General features: G+C 39.4%; 3 protein-coding genes across 3 annotated transcripts; all 3 read left to right on the top strand.

Moving 5' to 3' along the window:
* Positions 1–1,619: 1,619 nt before the first annotated feature.
* LOC114517106 lies at positions 1,620–5,834 on the top strand. The gene is made up of 3 exons (XM_028536753.1): positions 1,620–1,900; positions 3,372–3,861; positions 4,524–5,834. Exons 1-3 carry the CDS (start codon positions 1,636–1,638, stop codon positions 4,588–4,590), a joined length of 822 nt encoding a protein of 273 aa, XP_028392554.1. The 5' UTR covers positions 1,620–1,635; the 3' UTR covers positions 4,591–5,834.
* Positions 5,835–6,211: 377 nt separating this feature from the next.
* On the top strand, positions 6,212–10,799 carry LOC114517321. Its single transcript, XM_028537009.1, has 3 exons — positions 6,212–7,485; positions 8,710–9,184; positions 10,127–10,799. The coding sequence occupies exons 1-3, from the start codon at positions 7,266–7,268 to the stop codon at positions 10,197–10,199; spliced, it is 768 nt and encodes a 255-aa protein (XP_028392810.1). The 5' UTR covers positions 6,212–7,265; the 3' UTR covers positions 10,200–10,799.
* Positions 10,800–14,948: 4,149 nt separating this feature from the next.
* LOC114517160 lies at positions 14,949–17,422 on the top strand. The gene is made up of 2 exons (XM_028536819.1): positions 14,949–16,283; positions 16,361–17,422. Exons 1-2 carry the CDS (start codon positions 14,949–14,951, stop codon positions 17,420–17,422), a joined length of 2,397 nt encoding a protein of 798 aa, XP_028392620.1.
* Positions 17,423–17,622: the final 200 nt, after the last annotated feature.

Below are 17,622 nucleotides of genomic sequence, written 5' to 3'. Positions count from 1 at the left end.
AAAGAGCCAAGATTTTAATTAATTGCAACTGTTAGTTACTTACAGATTATTATTGTATATTTTTAATCAGCCTCCAGTCATTAAAACCTTGGGTGAGAATGGTAACTGTTTAATTATAATCTGAGTTAATTAAGGTACAAAATGCACTAAAATATTTTCATTTTCTATACAATTTTACTTACAAGCAAAATTATATTATATTTGGGACAACAAAAGTGTAGTGCATTGTTCAGGGGTAATCTGATTCAATAATGATAAGCTGTTACCATGAACTATGACAAATATATATTGCAAAATAAGCTTAACATGTATGTATTAAATGGAGCAAAATTGTTGTTCGCATAGATTTATACTGATATATTAGGTAGTTGTAAATACAATGAACTGAATATAGAAAAAGGAAAATATATTGTGTATTTAATGAAGTTGTTCTTGCATATTTTATATCATGCAGTATGCAATTCATATGAAAATTTGGAAATTTAAATTTGGATCCAAAAAGTTTTCATTTCCAACCAAACATTATTCAATTTCAATAGCAATGTAGATATTAAACAGTAGATAGCAACGCACAAAGCTCCACTTTGTAGGTTTATGAATAAGACCAAATCAACAAATTTAACTGTTTGCAAACTAACCTTGTCAGTCCTTGTGATCGTTTCATCGTTTGTATAATTATATATGTATTATATATTCCTTCGCCCACAAAAGAATGCAGTTTATGTTCCATATAACAGATAAAAGAATTAAGCGTACTTGAATTAGTGGAAATGCTAAGTTTGGCTGCGAAATTTGGTAAAATACGGAAAATATAGCCATGTCAAATTAGCATATTTTGTATTACGCGCGGAAATTGTAACTAATTTAGTTACAAACTTTTCTTATTCCAGGTTTTACAGATTCCGGCTTTTCCCATTCCTGGTTTTACAGATTCCGGCTTTTCTCATTCCTGGTTTTACAGATTCCGGCTTTTCCCATTCCTGGTTTTACAGATTCCGGCTTTTCTCATTCCTGGTTTTACAGATTCCGGCTTTTCTCATTCCTGGTTTTACAGATTCCGGCTTTTCTCATTCTTGGTTTTACAGATTCCGGCTTTTCTCATTCCTTGTTTTACAGATTCCGGCTTTTCTCATTCCTTGTTTTACAGATTCCGGCTTTTCTCATTCCTTGTTTTACCGTTCCCCGTTCCTTTCCTCATTCCTTTCCCCGATTCCCCGTTCCTTGTTTTACAGATAGCCTTTTGAGAGATATGCGTACCAGACCAGTCAAACTGATTTGCCGTCAATCGGTAATTACCAGGAGTGTCATGCACAACATTGTCAAAATTAGCGGCTTTGGAAAACTGAAAATTGTATTATGCAATATTGTAACATGCCTTGTCATGCCTACTATGTGGGCGGGTTAAGGTGTTTTTTTGTTCTTAAAACGGATAAAACGTTGAAGAAGGTATTCATAATGTTCCCAAATAAGGAAACGAGGATTTGGTCTTTTTTTTTGTGCGCACTACCTGACATCCTAAAAAATTGTTTCGAAATACATACTTTCGATTTAGTGCTGAGTTAGCGCAATGCGTTGTTTGGATGACGTCATCCGAACAACTAAACTAGCGATTGTATTTTTTTTCTATCATTTTGAATGATATGCTCAACGAGTAAGGAGCTCTTACTTTGGGTCTCCGTCATGCTGGTTGACAGAAAAGTGATTTTTTTACTATTTCTTGCTGCCGTCGTGTACCCAAAACTATCGACACAAGCTGGGCCAGAGGATTGCGAGAAGGGAAAAGAATATTGGGGAACGTTTATGAGCGACACAGGTTCCTGCGAACCATGCCCGCGTTTTTGGCAACATTGTGACGATCAACAAGAAAGAGACAAGAGAAATTGTTTCGATTCATGTCGTGGTGAGTATTTATCGGTATAAATTGAAGTATATATTTATAGTTAGTAAGTTTTCATAGTTAGTAAGTTTTCACCTCAGCATATTTACAAACGAAATGATAGTAATCTTGCCTAAAAATTCCCCGTTTGTATTAAATATTACTCCGATTTTAAACGTATTCTTTACGCCGTGGACTGAATTTCGAATATATATTTTGTTTTCCCGCGGACATAAACAATGCTTTGGAATTTGGATGCTTATTAAGCACTTTTATTGTGTTCCTGTTTTCTGGAGAAACCTATAATTTCGGAGTTGTTTAGGGTATAGCAGCGTATGACAGATCTTTTAGCGTTCACTCAGCGTTTATCTCCCGGAACGGACTCTCGTGGGAGTGCATGCCTTGTCCTTGGCCTTGGCCTTGGCCTTTATTTTAATGCTCATTCCAACAAAAAACTTAATCGCATGTCATGCATGGACAAAGAATAATTGAGAATATATATAGATTACTTTGACTATAGTTATGAGATAATACAAATGCTGCTTTCCCACAAAGGTTATAATGTGAATGGTAACACATGCAATGGCTGGATTGTTTTACCATTGGCATTGTGCATTGTGTGAGAATTGCAGAAATATAGAGATAGACAATGCTAGTTGGTTTTTCAGATAATATTACACGGAACAACTTTCGACGTCAACTCGAAACGCATATAACAATAAGCAAAAATTTGAACATGCAGCAATGACAATGTTGAGTGGATTAAAACAGTTCATATAAACTTTCAACTTGCGTTTCCGAAACGATTTCTGTGTTAGTACAAACTGCATGGCTCGTATATATATATATATATACACCGTATTCGACGCGTAAACGAAACATTTTTGCGTTGCGAATTGATGCACGTTGAATGTTGCTCCGTGCGGCCATCCTTTCGCGCATCCTTTCGCGCATCCTTTCGCGCATCGCATGTGTGTTTAGAATCATATATGAGTAGAGTGCTCGATATATCAAAGTATAGAGCTAATAAGACGATATAAAATACAATAAACTTGGTTTATTGTGTGGCAAGCACTGCTTGTTATCCGAAACAAATTTGTAGTGAATAAAATCATATATATAACACAAAAATGTTCTCTGTATTTACCATACTTACCCTTGACGGGCATATTCAAACCCAACAATGTAAATTTGCCCGTTGCCAGCTCACTACGCGTGCCTAGGCCTTGCATGGGACCCTATATATATAGGTGGCGGTTTAAAAGGAGAAAGGAACACACACAACCCAAGCCATCCATCCAAAGCGTTAATAAGTTTGAATGTGAGAGATCGATTTTCTGTATTATATTAGTGCGAATGTACATTCTCAACATATCAAAGCCTACTAAAATAATCAAGGAACTCCAAATTTATTTATTTGTTATAGCTATATATAATATTCTTATGTTAGCGGAGAATTTTGAGTTGATTTTATCAACAACGCTCAATCTTTCAGTTCTGAAGCCATCTGCTGCTCTTGGAAGTCTCTTGGCATCGTCGCATGTATCTCCCGAACTTCGAAAATTCATTTCATCACCGTCGAATGGTCTGCACATTTCGTCTACATCTGTTGTAAAATTTCCCGCTGTCTATAACATTCCTTCATCAACCTTCCCCGAGATACCCCTGTCAAGCCCAGTACATCGCAAGGAGAATAATTCATATCTAGCGTTTGTTGCTGCTATAATAACACTTTCTGTTGTGTTCGCTCTGGCCGCCTTTGTCACGATTTTTTTGTTGGTTCGTAAAATTCACAAAAAAACCAGAAGGAATCGGCGTCCAGTGCCTAATGAAAACAATGGAAATGAGTGGATACCCCTTGAAGTGGTGACGCAAAAAAATTTGGCAGAGCCAGAGGGGCAGAGACAAGATGTTGAAGAATTTGTTGGCGAGGAATCGCTGCGATTTCCTGTCCAGGCAACACCTTCGAGAGTAAAAATTGGAGGGTAAGTGTACATTATTGTTTCCGAAGAAAGATATTTTGGCATGATCTTGAAAGGCGAATTGCAGTTACTTTCCGTTAATGGCCAAGGGGTCAATATTCGCGGGTGGCCCAAATCCCGTGTGAAATTGTAGTTGTAAATTTAGAGTAACAAAGAATATTGGATATTGAGCTTTTTCACTAGGCACATGCAGTGGTGTTTTCAACAACACGGAACTCCAGGCTTCCCACGCGCTAATCATTGTGCACGTATTAACAATGCGCTATGCTGTGAGCGACAATATGGAATCTTGTTTAACAAGTGAATGGCTTGCTATTAAATCATGAACAGATATACATGCATTTGACAATAACTGCTGGCTGTGTGTATAGGTAGTAGCCTGCAGGTATGGCACAAGAGTATATAATTTATACAATCTATAGCAGCTCTGACTCTGTTCCAATATATTGAGTGTAGTGTAAACGGAGTGACTTATTTGCTAAATATCAGATGATAAATATCGAAAATCATTAGACATTCACAACCATTTAGTCGGAAAAGATAGATCACAAGACTATCGAAGTAATAGCTATAATTATGTATCCCAAAACTAATTTCTGTTTCAAATAAATTTGAACTAAATCTGAAATGAATTAATTTTATAATTCTCCTTTTTTTCTATAAAGAATCCAAGAAGAACATTACAAAGAGAGCTGTGTATCCTCCTTGCACTTAACAGAAGTGCACAGTTAGTGAGCTTATAGTATATAAAGTATAGTATAGTGAATTAGTGAACGAAATCAAATTTGCTCGATTGAAGGTAAAGCGAAGCAAATTTGAATTTCAGCATTTGGCGGGTGTATGCATGTGCCAATAAAGATTGAGATGTCTATTCAATTGCACGCAGTACAAAATGTGGTTTTGACCGCACAAGAAACACGCGAGTTTTGGTTATTTTTAGCCATTATGTCATAAAAAGATTAGAAAGCTAAATGAATTCTCTTTCTCACTATATGTAAAAATAATATATCATTGAACTGAATATTTAAATTAAGTTTCATGCATGATAGTATTACGGCATGTTAAATGGTGATTTTCTTTTTCTTTAAAAACGTAAAGTATAGTTAAATAAGAGTATTGTCCATCCATGAATTATCTGCTGATTGTATAGAAAGCTTGCTGAATTATTAGTGAAATTGCTATAATCGCATGGTATAAAACGGAGTCAAATTTGGGATCAATTTAATGCTTTTAATTTATTGCCAAAAATTGAAAGTACTGTTGCAATTAATCCAAAATTTTACGAAAAGCCATTACATGTAAATAATAATATATAAACAAAGTTATCCGCATTTAACCACCTTTCGGTGGGCTGCAGACTTCATTCAGTGTGTTATTGAAACATCGAAAATATTTTGTTTATAATTTATATTCGTATCGTACTTTTCACGTCTTTGTAGTTTCCTGGCAGTCAAAGGCTGCCTGACATACGAGGTTTTCCTACGTTATCGTCGCTTTAAGGGATAAAATTTGAATGTCCGGTATTATATTTCAGCTATTTCGACGACAGCCATTCAGCTGCTTTTTAGGTGAGCAGCCTGCTTCTATAACAAATGCAAATTCTTCTAGTCAGCGTTAAGTTATTTTACCATGTAAGTAGCCCTGAATCAAGGTAAAATGCCCTCTGTTTCGCCAATCACATGCGAATAATGTTGCCTGATATATGTTATTAGTATTATTCATTATTTATGCCTAATAGCCATAAGTGTGTGCAATTGTGCAATTGTGTGAAACACAATTAAAGAATAGGTGACGCCAAAACGCAGAATACGCCCTTTTTATCGGAATACCCATGCAGGTTATAACGTGGATGAGACAGTTGCATCCCACGTATGACGATGACGTCAACACCCTTATCTAGAAAATAAAATGAAAAACAAGCTCTAAATCTACTTCGGTTGATAACGACAACCTTCCTTGATAATTCTTCGTCTATCATGTTCAACCTCGTTCAATATTTGTTAATTATGTAGAGAATCCTATCATCCAGAAATTGTATATATATATATATATAATTATATATATATATATATATATATATATATATATATATATATATATACACGACGTTTGACGTTGACGTTGTTGTCATCGTGTTTTTTTAGTACAGATGCATGATGTTCGGTGTACATTGATGCGTCTAGGTGTAATCAGAATGTTCAGCCAGCATTTTTTCTAAGAAATTTCGTTAGTTAAATCGTTATTTCCTGTTCAGATATTTTTGTCAAGCTTTGCACATAATGGGATTAATCCCCATAATCTTTCTAGATTATCAGACTTCCATCAAACCCGAGTGACTATAGTTTATACTTAAACTTCAAGTAAAATATGTAAATATTTCCCCACATCTGTTCATTCCGTTCATATACAAATAATACAATTATACACTTATTTCAATTCCCTCTCAACTCTCAAAGCGAATTTTCTTTGGCATCTGTGCTATAGACTATAGTCATTCTATAGATATTATCCCACATTATCTGCTCATGCATCCGGAGATTTTTCATATACGATTAGTAGCGCTATACACCTATTTCAAGACCCTCTCAATTCTTAAAGCCGAATCTTCCTTGACATCAGTTCTATATAATAGATTAACCTTTTGTTCGAATAATCTTTCTTCATAACATACTCTGCACTTGACCACGTCATAACATTCCAATATAACTGGGAGCAACGCGTGCCAGCGTCTTCAAACAACTTCACTTCAAATGTGGTGTAAAACAAGTAAACAACTACTACCTATATAAAATGTAGGTTTCGACCTTTGGGCCTTCGTCAGAAGAGTCAGTATGCTGAGTTACACTATAAATCAGTCAGTATGATTCTTGTTGTATGACTCGTCACTCGTACGAACTCCCTGACGAAGGATGACTCATGCTGATCCTCAGTATGACGCGTGTTGTATGACTCATAGGTCGTGTTATTTAGTTTATTTCGCTGCAATTGTGGTGAAGGTTTTTAGGTTAACAAAAGTTGCCTGTCTGCTTACGTACATGGTATATCCGGTTTAAAGTTGCTTGTATAAGCAAAATAAAACACTATATATTGCAAAATTTTTAACGAAAGGCGACTGACAAATTCGATTTCCCGAATTACGAATTATAGTAAATCTCCAGACTAATTCGAAATTTAAATTTTAAACAATAAGTACAAGTTAATATTTCTATATTAACTGTGCCCAAAACCTAGCTAAAGAAGCCCATGGTGATGTCACTCTTCGATGGTTACGTCACTCTTCTCTGTGACGTCACTCTTCGAACATTGCTGCAGTCAGCACATTCCTCTCACTCCGTTCATATATATAACCATGCACGTTCATAGCTAGATCTCACGAATATAATATTCATGCCATTCTCAATGTCATAATGCTTGGGCGAAGCTTCGCTCTTTCGATAATTCTTGGTATTACTGTGCTACTGAGATCGTCACACGGAGAGAAGGCCGAGGATTGTGTCAAGGGAAAACAGTATTGGAGTGAATCCTTTTTAAATCCAAAAGGAACGTGCGCGCCGTGTCCGCCACATTGGAAAAGTTGTTATAATGAACCAATCAATGACCAAAAACGGTGTGTTGACTCGTGCCGTGGTAAGTATAACCGTTTTTGTATCTAAGATTGTCGTCACACTTAACCTCTGTCTACACATAGAGTATATTGTTACTATATATATTACCATATCGTGCATGGTTGTATGAATATGTGATAGAATATTTCAAAATTCAAATAACCTGAATACGTCTTGTCATAAAAGTAGGCTAACTTGAGAGCTGAGATGTCCAAAAAGTGTATAAATGTAAATAATTTGTCGATGCATTTTGAATATTCGAGGACTATGATGTTCATCGAAGCATTATTGTTTGTTCATAATTAAATTGTAGGCTATAGCCTATAGCTAGGTGAAGTCATAAAACTTTAAATAAACGTTTCTAATAATGCATGAAAAGATTGTATACTGTAGATAGCTTCACAAAATTTTAACCTAATTTTGGTAACGCGGTAGTGGTATTCTCAAAGACGAAGAGGATTGTTGTGTGCGTAGGATGAACTTGTTGCATCAGACTGTGTGGTAAATTGTGTAATAAGCTAGATTCTAGGTCGTGATATAAATTTCCGCTAATGTTTGACCGGTGACCCTATACTGACACATATAAGCTTTTTGCCAACATATTATGGGTATCATATGCATCAATAATGCCATCCATACTTTGATACGATGCTTGTTTTAATATCATTTCATGGTGTGTTGTTATCTCTGTGTATATTTTGTTGCTACTGGCGAGAAGGCACCCTGGGTTCTTCTTTGTGTTACATTGTTGAGATTTTGAATAGCGACGATGGCAACGTTAATATTTAACTGTAAATATTTTCTGATTTAATAGAGAATTATTGCGAGTTGCTATGCTTAGTGACATACCACGCGAATTCATATTATCATATATCTTATATTGCATGTTTGCAGTTTAATAAAATAGGGATCAGTCACACAATCCTGTGCTGCAGTGCACCCCATGCACAAGCACTGTTGCCAACAATTTTAATACAAACCATTTAAGTCGCATAAACATTGATTAATCCCTCTATAATTTAACTACAAGATTTATCGAAATGTGTGCTATATAGACAGTAGTTTATTCTCTACAGTACAAAGTTCAAATTGTTGTTTATGAAATATTCTTAGGATAAATTATACATATAATTTCGTGTATTTCGTTCGATGGATCATGTTAAAAATCGATGATAATATCAAGGGGTTTAGGTAGATTGAAATTGAGCGGAATTCTTATACGATAATCTTAACTTATTTCATATAGTTTCGCCGGCAAAACCAACACCAAAGGCCGAACCTACGCCGCCTCCAACGACCTTAACTCCCACCCCAGACCGTGATAAAACTTCCCTTGTGACAGTGGTGTACCCGACATTGGCAAACCCGAATAAGGCAGAGATAAATGAAAATACCAAACCCAGTCACGGGGGTGAAGAAAAAGGGCCAGAAACTGTAATTGCGATTTCCGCTTTTACAATCGCATTTCTGGCGCTGATGACTGTGTTGGTGCTGCTGGTTCGTCGTAATCGAAGTACGCTGGCTCAGAGACAGGACCCAGAGGAGGCCGTAGGACTATCAGATTTGAAGTCGAGTAATCGAGATGAAGTTGAGACTTCACAAGAAGATCATGGAGAGGATATTTTAAATCGCAATGGTGCTATTGAAGAAGATGGAACTTTTCAGATTGATGCTCTACCAGTTCAAGCCACCTCTTCTAACTCGGCTCTTTGGTTTGATGGGTAAGTAGCTACCTATATTAATTGCCACCAGTTCAGAGTTGCTAAATTGCTTGCATGATTACCTTCTCTTTTACTTAACTCCCTTTACCGTCTACCGGCGGGCAATTTTAGGGCCTCATTCCACGGGCGCCTTTTCTCGGCGAAAGTTATTTTTGAATTTCGACCACTTCATATATAAATTAATTCCTTTTGATTCCTCACAATTCAAAAGAAGCAGGCGAAATATTTCACATTTTACTTGAAAATTTAGCTCGTGGAATCAGGTCGTTGTAGATATATGAATGAATATTTTTGGAATTTATTTTTTTTAAGATAAATATTTTCGCCGTACAATAGAGCAATTTCTTTTTATTACTAACATACATACTATAATAGTAGCTACTTAAATAAAATTTATAGTTTATGGTGTTGCGGGCGTGCAAATTTTCATATAGGAATACACTTATACACATGCAATCCAATGAATAGGGTCAAATATTTTTTAACACCGCACGCGTCTATTACACTGGTTTGTATATGCTAGTCATACACAAATCACTTCTTAGTTTAATTTGCTAAATAGCATCTAATTTGTGTATGTATTACCTGAATTTGTTAAAGTCATTTGTGTTATGGTCTTTCATGTGAAGTTGTATCGTTGTTTTAATCAGTTTTAATCCTCTTCTAATATCAAACGTTGAAAGTTTATCTCTATGTCTAGACAACATTATTAACTGTCACCGCAGTTATTTCGACAATGCGAAGCGCCGGAAGGGCGACTTCCTCTCTATGTCAGAACACGTTTTCGTGAATTCCGTAGTGTTGGCTGTGTGTCGCCCAAAATCTCACTTTAATTAGGAAATTTAAGGCAAAGAACATCAAAAAAGATCAGATGCAATTGAAATATATTCCACCATAAAATAAGAAATCCATGCCTGAAAAATAATTTTCTTTGTTTTTAAGAATGCAAGACACCGAAAACGACAAAGGGACATCATCTCTGACTCTGAGCCTCCTTAAGGAGAGCCATGTTTAACGACGAATGAAGACCAGTGATCAAGACACGTTTGCATTTGTCAAACGGAGAAACTGTATGATCGCACTGAAAATCCATCGCATCAAAAATCACCTTTCGCATACATCGCGTGCATGCAATGCTGCTGATACATGTTTGCGAAAGTTTGGTTTCATATTTCCTAAACCGGTGTAATTATAGTTTTATGCAAAATCTGAAAACTCGGTTTGAACAAAATTTGACCAAAATACAAAATATGCTTTCATATGCCCTTTTCATGCGAAATAGCTTTTCGAGGCGATTGGGCCGAAGTCGATGAATGAATTCGGTCACAACATAAATCATATTTCATATGTGGTTTTATCTATATAGAGTATTTAGAGTATCAGAGTATTTTTCTATATTTGTGGTAATTATTTATGTATCTTATTTGTGTTTTTAGTAATTATAGTTCACTCAGAATCAAGTCACATATATATGTAACTTACACAAATAAGATATGATTGTATTTATTTACTTATTGATATTATTGCTTTAGGTAGTTAGAAGAATTTAAATGTTATAAAAAACTAACTTTTCGTAATATATAAGAGCTTCTAGCATCAAATGGTTTATAAAAATTAATATAATAATTAATAAATTGATTTAATATAATTTGCTAATACATTATTGCCAAGCCTAATCCGTGTTTTATATACTACTTTACTCACAGTTGTTAGTTTTGAAACACCTACTTGTAGGCAAGTTTAGTCCTAACACCTTGACGCCACGCTATCTAACGCTTAATATCAATCAGCATGCTCGTAAAATTAAATGCCTGCGGGCAGTAGATAATAGTAAAATTGCGTGACTCAAGGAAGATCAAGGCACTATTCAACGTGTTACTCCTAGTAAGAGGACATCAAAATTTATGTCGGTGGATTTAGTATAATTTAGAAATTTCTATCCACGTTCGTTTGTGTACTTGTTTCGGTTTCACGTTCTACACGAAAGCAATAAAGTCAACGTCGGTGCGCGTGGAAACCAAAGTAAGTACATATTGATCTTTCTTCAGTACTAGTACAATTGTTTGTTAGTTAGGTTACTTGTAGCTTGCGTTTTAATTTGGTATTCTGAACTGGTCAAATGATTTACCACGTACAGATTTAGACTTAATTTATAGTGTATTCGATAGATTTACTTCTATTCATATAGTCGCATGTTTTTTATGATACTGCACGAACAATGAGTTATTGTGTTAATATTAAGTACTAGATAGATATTTTTTGCATTGTCATGTTATTTAGTTCGAACCGATTTCCACGATTAACAATTGCCACAATTCTGTGTCAATTCACGTCTATCAACCCACGAACGTTTGGATTAAAGTTATAATATTTTACTTGTTCGATACTCAAATTCTGTCGAGTTCGATTTGTCTGCGCACCGTTCAACCCAAGTGTTGTCTCATTGGTTATTGCTAAGAGTTAATCGTTTCGTTCTACCATTGGGATTAACATTTAAGTTCGAATTTGTTTCACACTGAAAGAATTTGAAGAATTTACCTCTCGTTTCGTGCTCCGGGCACTGAGAAGGAATGCCAGTTATTTCCTGAGAACTTTATCTTAATTTAAAACGTCAAAATCACTCAACGCGTCTTAATGGACTCGGATATTGAACATATCATGGATCAATTAAAAAAGGCGAGAAGTATTGCAAAAGGAAACGTAACGCGAAAGGCTAATAAAGTCAATGAGATACTGACATCATGCGACAATGTCGATTCTGTAAAGGAAATTGCTAAGGAACTAGATGAAGTTTTAAAACATTTCGAAGTTGCGCATGAAGCTTACCATAATTTGCTCAAAGAAGAGCATGAAGTCGAGGAATCTAAATTGTATTTTAATTCGGTTAACGAACTCGTTTCGGAGCATAGGACGAAAATTCAATCGTGGCTTGAACAACCGGCTATTCAACTTGGGCAAGAAAGCCAAAACCAAATTCAACCAGAGGATTCTATTTCCACTGCCGGATCACACAAGTCGTCGCGTTTTCAAACACGATCAATCGCTACCTCAGTTAGGAGTTCGTCCAGCGCAAGGGCAAGAGCTGCCGCAAAACAAGCCGCGCTTGAAGCGAAAGCGAATGCGCTTAACAAACTGCATGAACTTCAATTGGAAGAGCTCAAAATAAAACAGAAAAAATCCCAAGTCGAACTTCAAGCAGAAATAGCTGCCGTGGAAGCAGAGAAACATGTCTATGAACAATCTGAAGCTAGTGATGTTAACTCCAACCGATCTGCCCGTTCGCGTCACGTTGCGGCGAAGTCGATTCAGCAACACGTCCGCGCAAATAAACCAGCATCTCTCAAACCACATGCTACAGAGAATAGCCTACGACAAAGGGAAGCGTTCAATAGTCAGCAGCTAAACCCGACTACTCCGGAGTGGACTCCAGCCAGTGCGCTCCCTCATGATCACTCGTTCCAGCGTCTAATGGAAACCCAAGACCGCCAGAACGTTGTTCTTCAACAGATGATTCAGCAACAGATGCAAGTGTAACAGCGCTAACATTACCACAACCTACCATGAAGATCTTTAACGGAGATCCTATCGAATATTGTGACTTCATCCGAAGTTTCGAACATCTTGTCGAAACGAAAACGCCAAGTTCCAGCTCCCGCCTCTATTACCTAGTACAGTACACGTCTGGGCCGGCCCAGGAACTCATGAAGAGTTGTTTGTCCATGGAACCAGAGAAGGGTTACAACGAAGCAAGACGTTTACTCAAGGAAAGGTACGGACAGAGTTTTCGAATAGCTGCAGCGCATATAGGAAAACTGACAGAAGGACCACCAATCAAGGCTGAAGATGGAAATGGGCTTCTCCAGTTTTCAATCCAACTGACAAGTTGCACCAACACCTTGAAAGAAATCGGCTCCCTGACGAAACTGGACCATCCCGAGAACCTACGAAAGATTATTAACCGCTTGCCGTTTGGAATGAGACTGAAGTGGCGGGATGTTGTCGATGGGATCGTAGCTAAGCAAGGCCGAGATGTCACGATAAACGATGTCACAGAGTTCGTAACGGTTAAGGCAAGAGCAGCTACCCACCCAGTCTTCGGGAAGATTGTGAACGAAAACAAGGGAAGACAAGAGGAAACAAAGGGAAAGAGAACGCATGACAGGAGAGCAAACGGCTTTGCAACCCAAGGAGACCAGAAAGCGGGTGGCAAAGACCAAGACGGCAGGACATACAAGAATATATGTCCCTGCAATGAAAACCACTGGCTAGCTCGTTGCGGAAAGTTCAGGAAGATGTCACTTGATCAGCGAATGGAATTCGTGAAGAACAAGAGACTTTGTTTGAATTGCTTCAACGCTGGACATTTTGTACGCTCGTGCCCTAAAGAGAGTTTCTGTAAGATAGAAGGATGCACCGGTAAACACTCAACGTTTCTACATCCCAAGTCTACACCTAATGATCACGAAGACAAAAAACCCCTTTCAAATCAAGCTACAAAGGAAGAAATTGAGGGATCAACGAATTCTGCCAACAACGGTTACGTAAGGAGATCTCCAAATAGGGAACAGTTGAAGAAGTCCTCGGTCACGGGTCTAGCTGTAGTTCCGGTTCGAGTTAGAGTGAAAGGTTGCACCGAAATGGTAGAAACCTACGCGTTCTTGGACTCTGGCTCAAACACCTCCTTTTGTACAGAAGGCCTTTTGAAGGCATTGAACAACGAAGGAAGAAAGGCGAAGTTGTCGCTGACAACGATGCTCGGCGAAGGTGCCCCAGTTGAATGTTCTCTCGTCGAATGGATGTTTTCGATCTGGATCAACGAAATCATGTCGATCTCCCTAAGGTTTATTCAACCAAGAGCCTGCCTATTCGCGCAGAATGCATTGGGAGGCAAGAAGATATCGAACGATGGCCATACCTAAAAGGCATAACAATTCGACACATTGATGCTGACATAGGCCTCCTTATCGGTAGCGACGTTCCAGAGATGCTACAGCCTGAAGAAGTACGGATGAGCGAGAATGGGGGTCCTTTTGCCACAAAAACAATATTCGGATGGGTTCGAATGGACCGCTGGGTAGAGAAGATGTCGACGTCCGACAGCAAATCCGTTCAAGCAGACAGCACACTGGAGCAGCGCTTCGAAGAGTTTTGTAATATGGAGTTTAACGACGTGAACCGTGAACTCGAATCGACTATGTCACAGAATGACAAAAGGGCTTTGAACATAATGGAAGGGTCAGTAAAGTTAGTGAATGGACACTACGAGATTGGTATGCCTTGGAAAAATTTCCCACCTTACCTGCCTAATAATATGCCTCAAGCCCAACGACGTCTAGGATCTCTTAAAAGGCGACTTCAACAAGATCCATCACTTCTGGAAAAGTACAAGAAGTTTATGGACAATCTATTCTTGAACGACTATGCAAGAAAGGCTACTACACAGATATCGGTCCGCTGAAATCATTCTGGTACCTTCCCCATCACCCGGTGTTCCACCCGCAAAAACCCGAAAAGATTCGCGTCGTGTTTGATTGCTCTGCCAAGTACCGTGACACCTCGTTGAACGACCAGCTGTTACAGGGGCCGGATCTTACGAATACGCTCGTTGGCGTGTTAACGAGGTTCAGGGAAGAACCGGTGGCGATGATGGCGGACATCGAGGCGATGTTCTATCAAGTACGCGTTCCCTTCAAGTGACTGCGACGCCCTCAGGTTTCTGTGGTGGCCCGACGGCGATCTCTCCAAAGACCCAGAGGAGTATGAAATGCGAGTGCATCTTTTCGGCGGAGCGTCATCACCAAGCTGTGCCAACTTTGCACTCAAGAGGACCGCCAAAGATAACCAGGCTGAATTTGATCCTAAGGTTATTGAAACCGTAGAAAGGAACTTCTATGTCGACGATTGCCTTAAGTCAGTTAGCGAAGAAGAAGAAGCTGTTAATCTGTCACAGCAACTACGTGAGCTGCTGGCCCGAGGAGGTTTCAAGTTGACGAAATGGCTGTCGAATTCAAGAAGGGTCGTCGAAGCGATCCCCGAATCTGAAAGAGCATCTATCGTCAAGAACCTCGATTTCAACTGTTGGTCTGTCGAGCGAGCTCTGGGAACGCAATGGAATATATCATCCGATCAGTTTGGCTTCAGCATCGTTATAAAGGACCGTCCTCCCTCGAGAAGAGGCATATTGTCGATCATTAGCTCGGTGTACGATCCACTCGGGTTCGCCGCCCCGTTTGTATTCCAAGCTAAACTTATCCTTCAAGACCTTTGTCGCATGAAGCTAGGTTGGGATGAAGAAATTCCCGAAGAACATCTCAATCGCTGGCGATCGTGGCTCGAAGAACTGCCAAAGTTAGAGCAACTCGTAGTCGACCGCTGTTTTAAATCCCAAGATCACGGAGAGATTAAAACAATCCAACTACACCATTTTGCAGACGCCTCGCAACACGGTTACGGCGCTGTATCGTACCTGAGAATCGAAGACGAAGGTAATCAGGTAAAATGTTCTTTCGTGATGGGCAAGTCCAGACTTGCACCGATCAAACCACTTACTATCCCAAGAATGGAGTTATCAGCTGCAGTCGTAGCGACGAAATTAGACGGAATGTGCCGACGAGAGCTCAGCCTGCGTATCAATCAATCCTTCTTTTGGACCGACAGCACGTGCGTGTTACGGTATATCGAGAACGAAGACAAACGATTCCAAACATTTGTAGCGAACCGAGTCGCTGCTATTCACAACTCGTCTTCCCCGTCTCAGTGGCACTATGTGAACACAGAGCTCAACCCCGCGGATGATGCGTCGAGAGGAGTTCAACCGGATGCCCTCGAACGATGGATTAATGGTCCAACGTTCCTTTTAAAGCCATTCGAAAACTGGCCAACGAGACCAGCCGACTTCAATAACGCTGAAGATACAGATTTAGAAGTGAAGAAGCCTTCTGTTTGCTCGACAGTCGCCAAAGAATCCGATGAAAATCCTATCGATTCGATCATTGAACGCTTTTCATCTTGGAATCACCTCAGAAAAATCATGGCATGGATCCTTCGATACAAGACCAATTTGCAACGTCAGATCAAAAGACGAAGGGCCGGGGAGCCAGTAGCGAACGACTCCAACGGTACATATACTCCCATCGATGTAGAGGAGCTACGGAATGCTGAATCTGTGATTCTAAGGCACGTACAGAAGAAGTGTTTCGAGGAGGAACGAAAGATTCTCCGCGAAGTCAACAGCGAAACAAGTCCGAAGGACGCAAGGGCGCTAAAGAAGAGCAGCAAAATTTTCAAGCTCGACCCAATCTTGAAACATGGGCTCGTATGCGTTGGAGGTCGCCTAGATCGAGCACCGATTGGTCAACAAGCAAAGCACCCAGTTGTTTTACCGAAGAATCACCACGTCGTAACGTTGATCGTGAATCATCATCACAATCTTGCCGGGCATTCTGGTTTAGAGTATACTTTGTCTTTAATACGTCAGCGTTATTGGATCATCAACGGCAGACAGACGGTACGCCGGGTGCTCAACCGATGCATTGGATGCAAGAAACGACAAGCGCCTGTGAGTCAACAGAAAATGGCTCATCTTCCGAAGGATCGAACAACACCTTCCAACCCCCCCTTTACATACACCGGAGTAGACTGTTTTGGCCCTTCGAAGTGCGACGTGGACGAGTGACAGTGAAGCGCTATGGCGTCCTCTTCACGTGTTTGACGACCCGTGCTATCCATCTTGAAGTCTCAAGCTCTTTAGACACGTGTTCTTTTATCAATGCCCTGCGTAGATTCATCTCGAGGAGAGGCCAACCAGACGAAATTCGATCGGACAACGGAGGAAACTTTGTAAAGGGAGAGAAAGAGCTACGTGAAGCTGTGAAGAAATGGAACCAATCACAGATCAACGAATTTCTTCTACAAAAGAATGTCAAGTGGACATTTAATCCTCCCACTGGTTCCCATCATGGTGGTGTCTGGGAAAGGTGTATCAGAACCACACGAAAGGTGATCAAGGCTGTGACCAGAGAACAAATCCTGGACGACGAAGGCATTAATACATTGATGTGCGAAGTCGAGGCAATCGTAAATGGACGACCAATCACCAAGCTCTCCGATGACCCGCGCGACATGGAACCTCTGACCCCTAACCACCTGTTGTTGTTGAGAGCCGGGCCCACACTTCCCCCACAACTACCACCAAGCAAGATGCATACAGTCGGAGATGGCGCCAAGTACAGTACTTAGCAGACGTATTCTGGCGCCGCTGGATCAGGGAATATCTTCCAACTTTGCAGGTTCGGCAGAAGTGGAATAAACGACACAGGAACTTCGCAGTCAATGACATTGTGCTGGTCCTGGATGATAAGACACCACGAAACTTCTGGCCACTTGGACGAGTTCTGGAAGTTTATACCAACCTCAACGATGGTCTCGTACGCTCCGTG

The sequence above is a fragment of the Dendronephthya gigantea genome, unplaced genomic scaffold (assembly GCF_004324835.1).
Source record: "Dendronephthya gigantea isolate DGI-Jeju-01 unplaced genomic scaffold, DenGig_1.0 000007F, whole genome shotgun sequence".
NCBI lineage: Eukaryota > Metazoa > Cnidaria > Anthozoa > Malacalcyonacea > Nephtheidae > Dendronephthya > Dendronephthya gigantea.
Note: the sequence above shows the minus strand (reverse complement) of the source record. Positions and strands in the feature narration are given on the sequence as shown.

Bases quoted from the DNA above. Each gene is read 5' to 3' on its own strand.
- LOC114517106 (XM_028536753.1), top strand. From the start codon at position 1,636: ATGATATGCTCAACGAGTAAGGAGCTCTTACTTTGGGTCTCCGTCATG. The intron at 1,901-3,371 runs GTGAGTATTTAT...TCAATCTTTCAG, and splicing joins TTGTTTCGATTCATGTCGTG to TTCTGAAGCCATCTGCTGCT. The intron at 3,862-4,523 runs GTAAGTGTACAT...TTTTCTATAAAG, and splicing joins TCGAGAGTAAAAATTGGAGG to AATCCAAGAAGAACATTACA.
- LOC114517321 (XM_028537009.1), top strand. From the start codon at position 7,266: ATGCTTGGGCGAAGCTTCGCTCTTTCGATAATTCTTGGTATTACTGTG. The intron at 7,486-8,709 runs GTAAGTATAACC...TATTTCATATAG, and splicing joins GTGTGTTGACTCGTGCCGTG to TTTCGCCGGCAAAACCAACA. The intron at 9,185-10,126 runs GTAAGTAGCTAC...TTTGTTTTTAAG, and splicing joins TCGGCTCTTTGGTTTGATGG to AATGCAAGACACCGAAAACG.
- LOC114517160 (XM_028536819.1), top strand. From the start codon at position 14,949: ATGCGAGTGCATCTTTTCGGCGGAGCGTCATCACCAAGCTGTGCCAAC. The intron at 16,284-16,360 runs GTAGCGAACGAC...TGTGATTCTAAG, and splicing joins GACGAAGGGCCGGGGAGCCA to GCACGTACAGAAGAAGTGTT.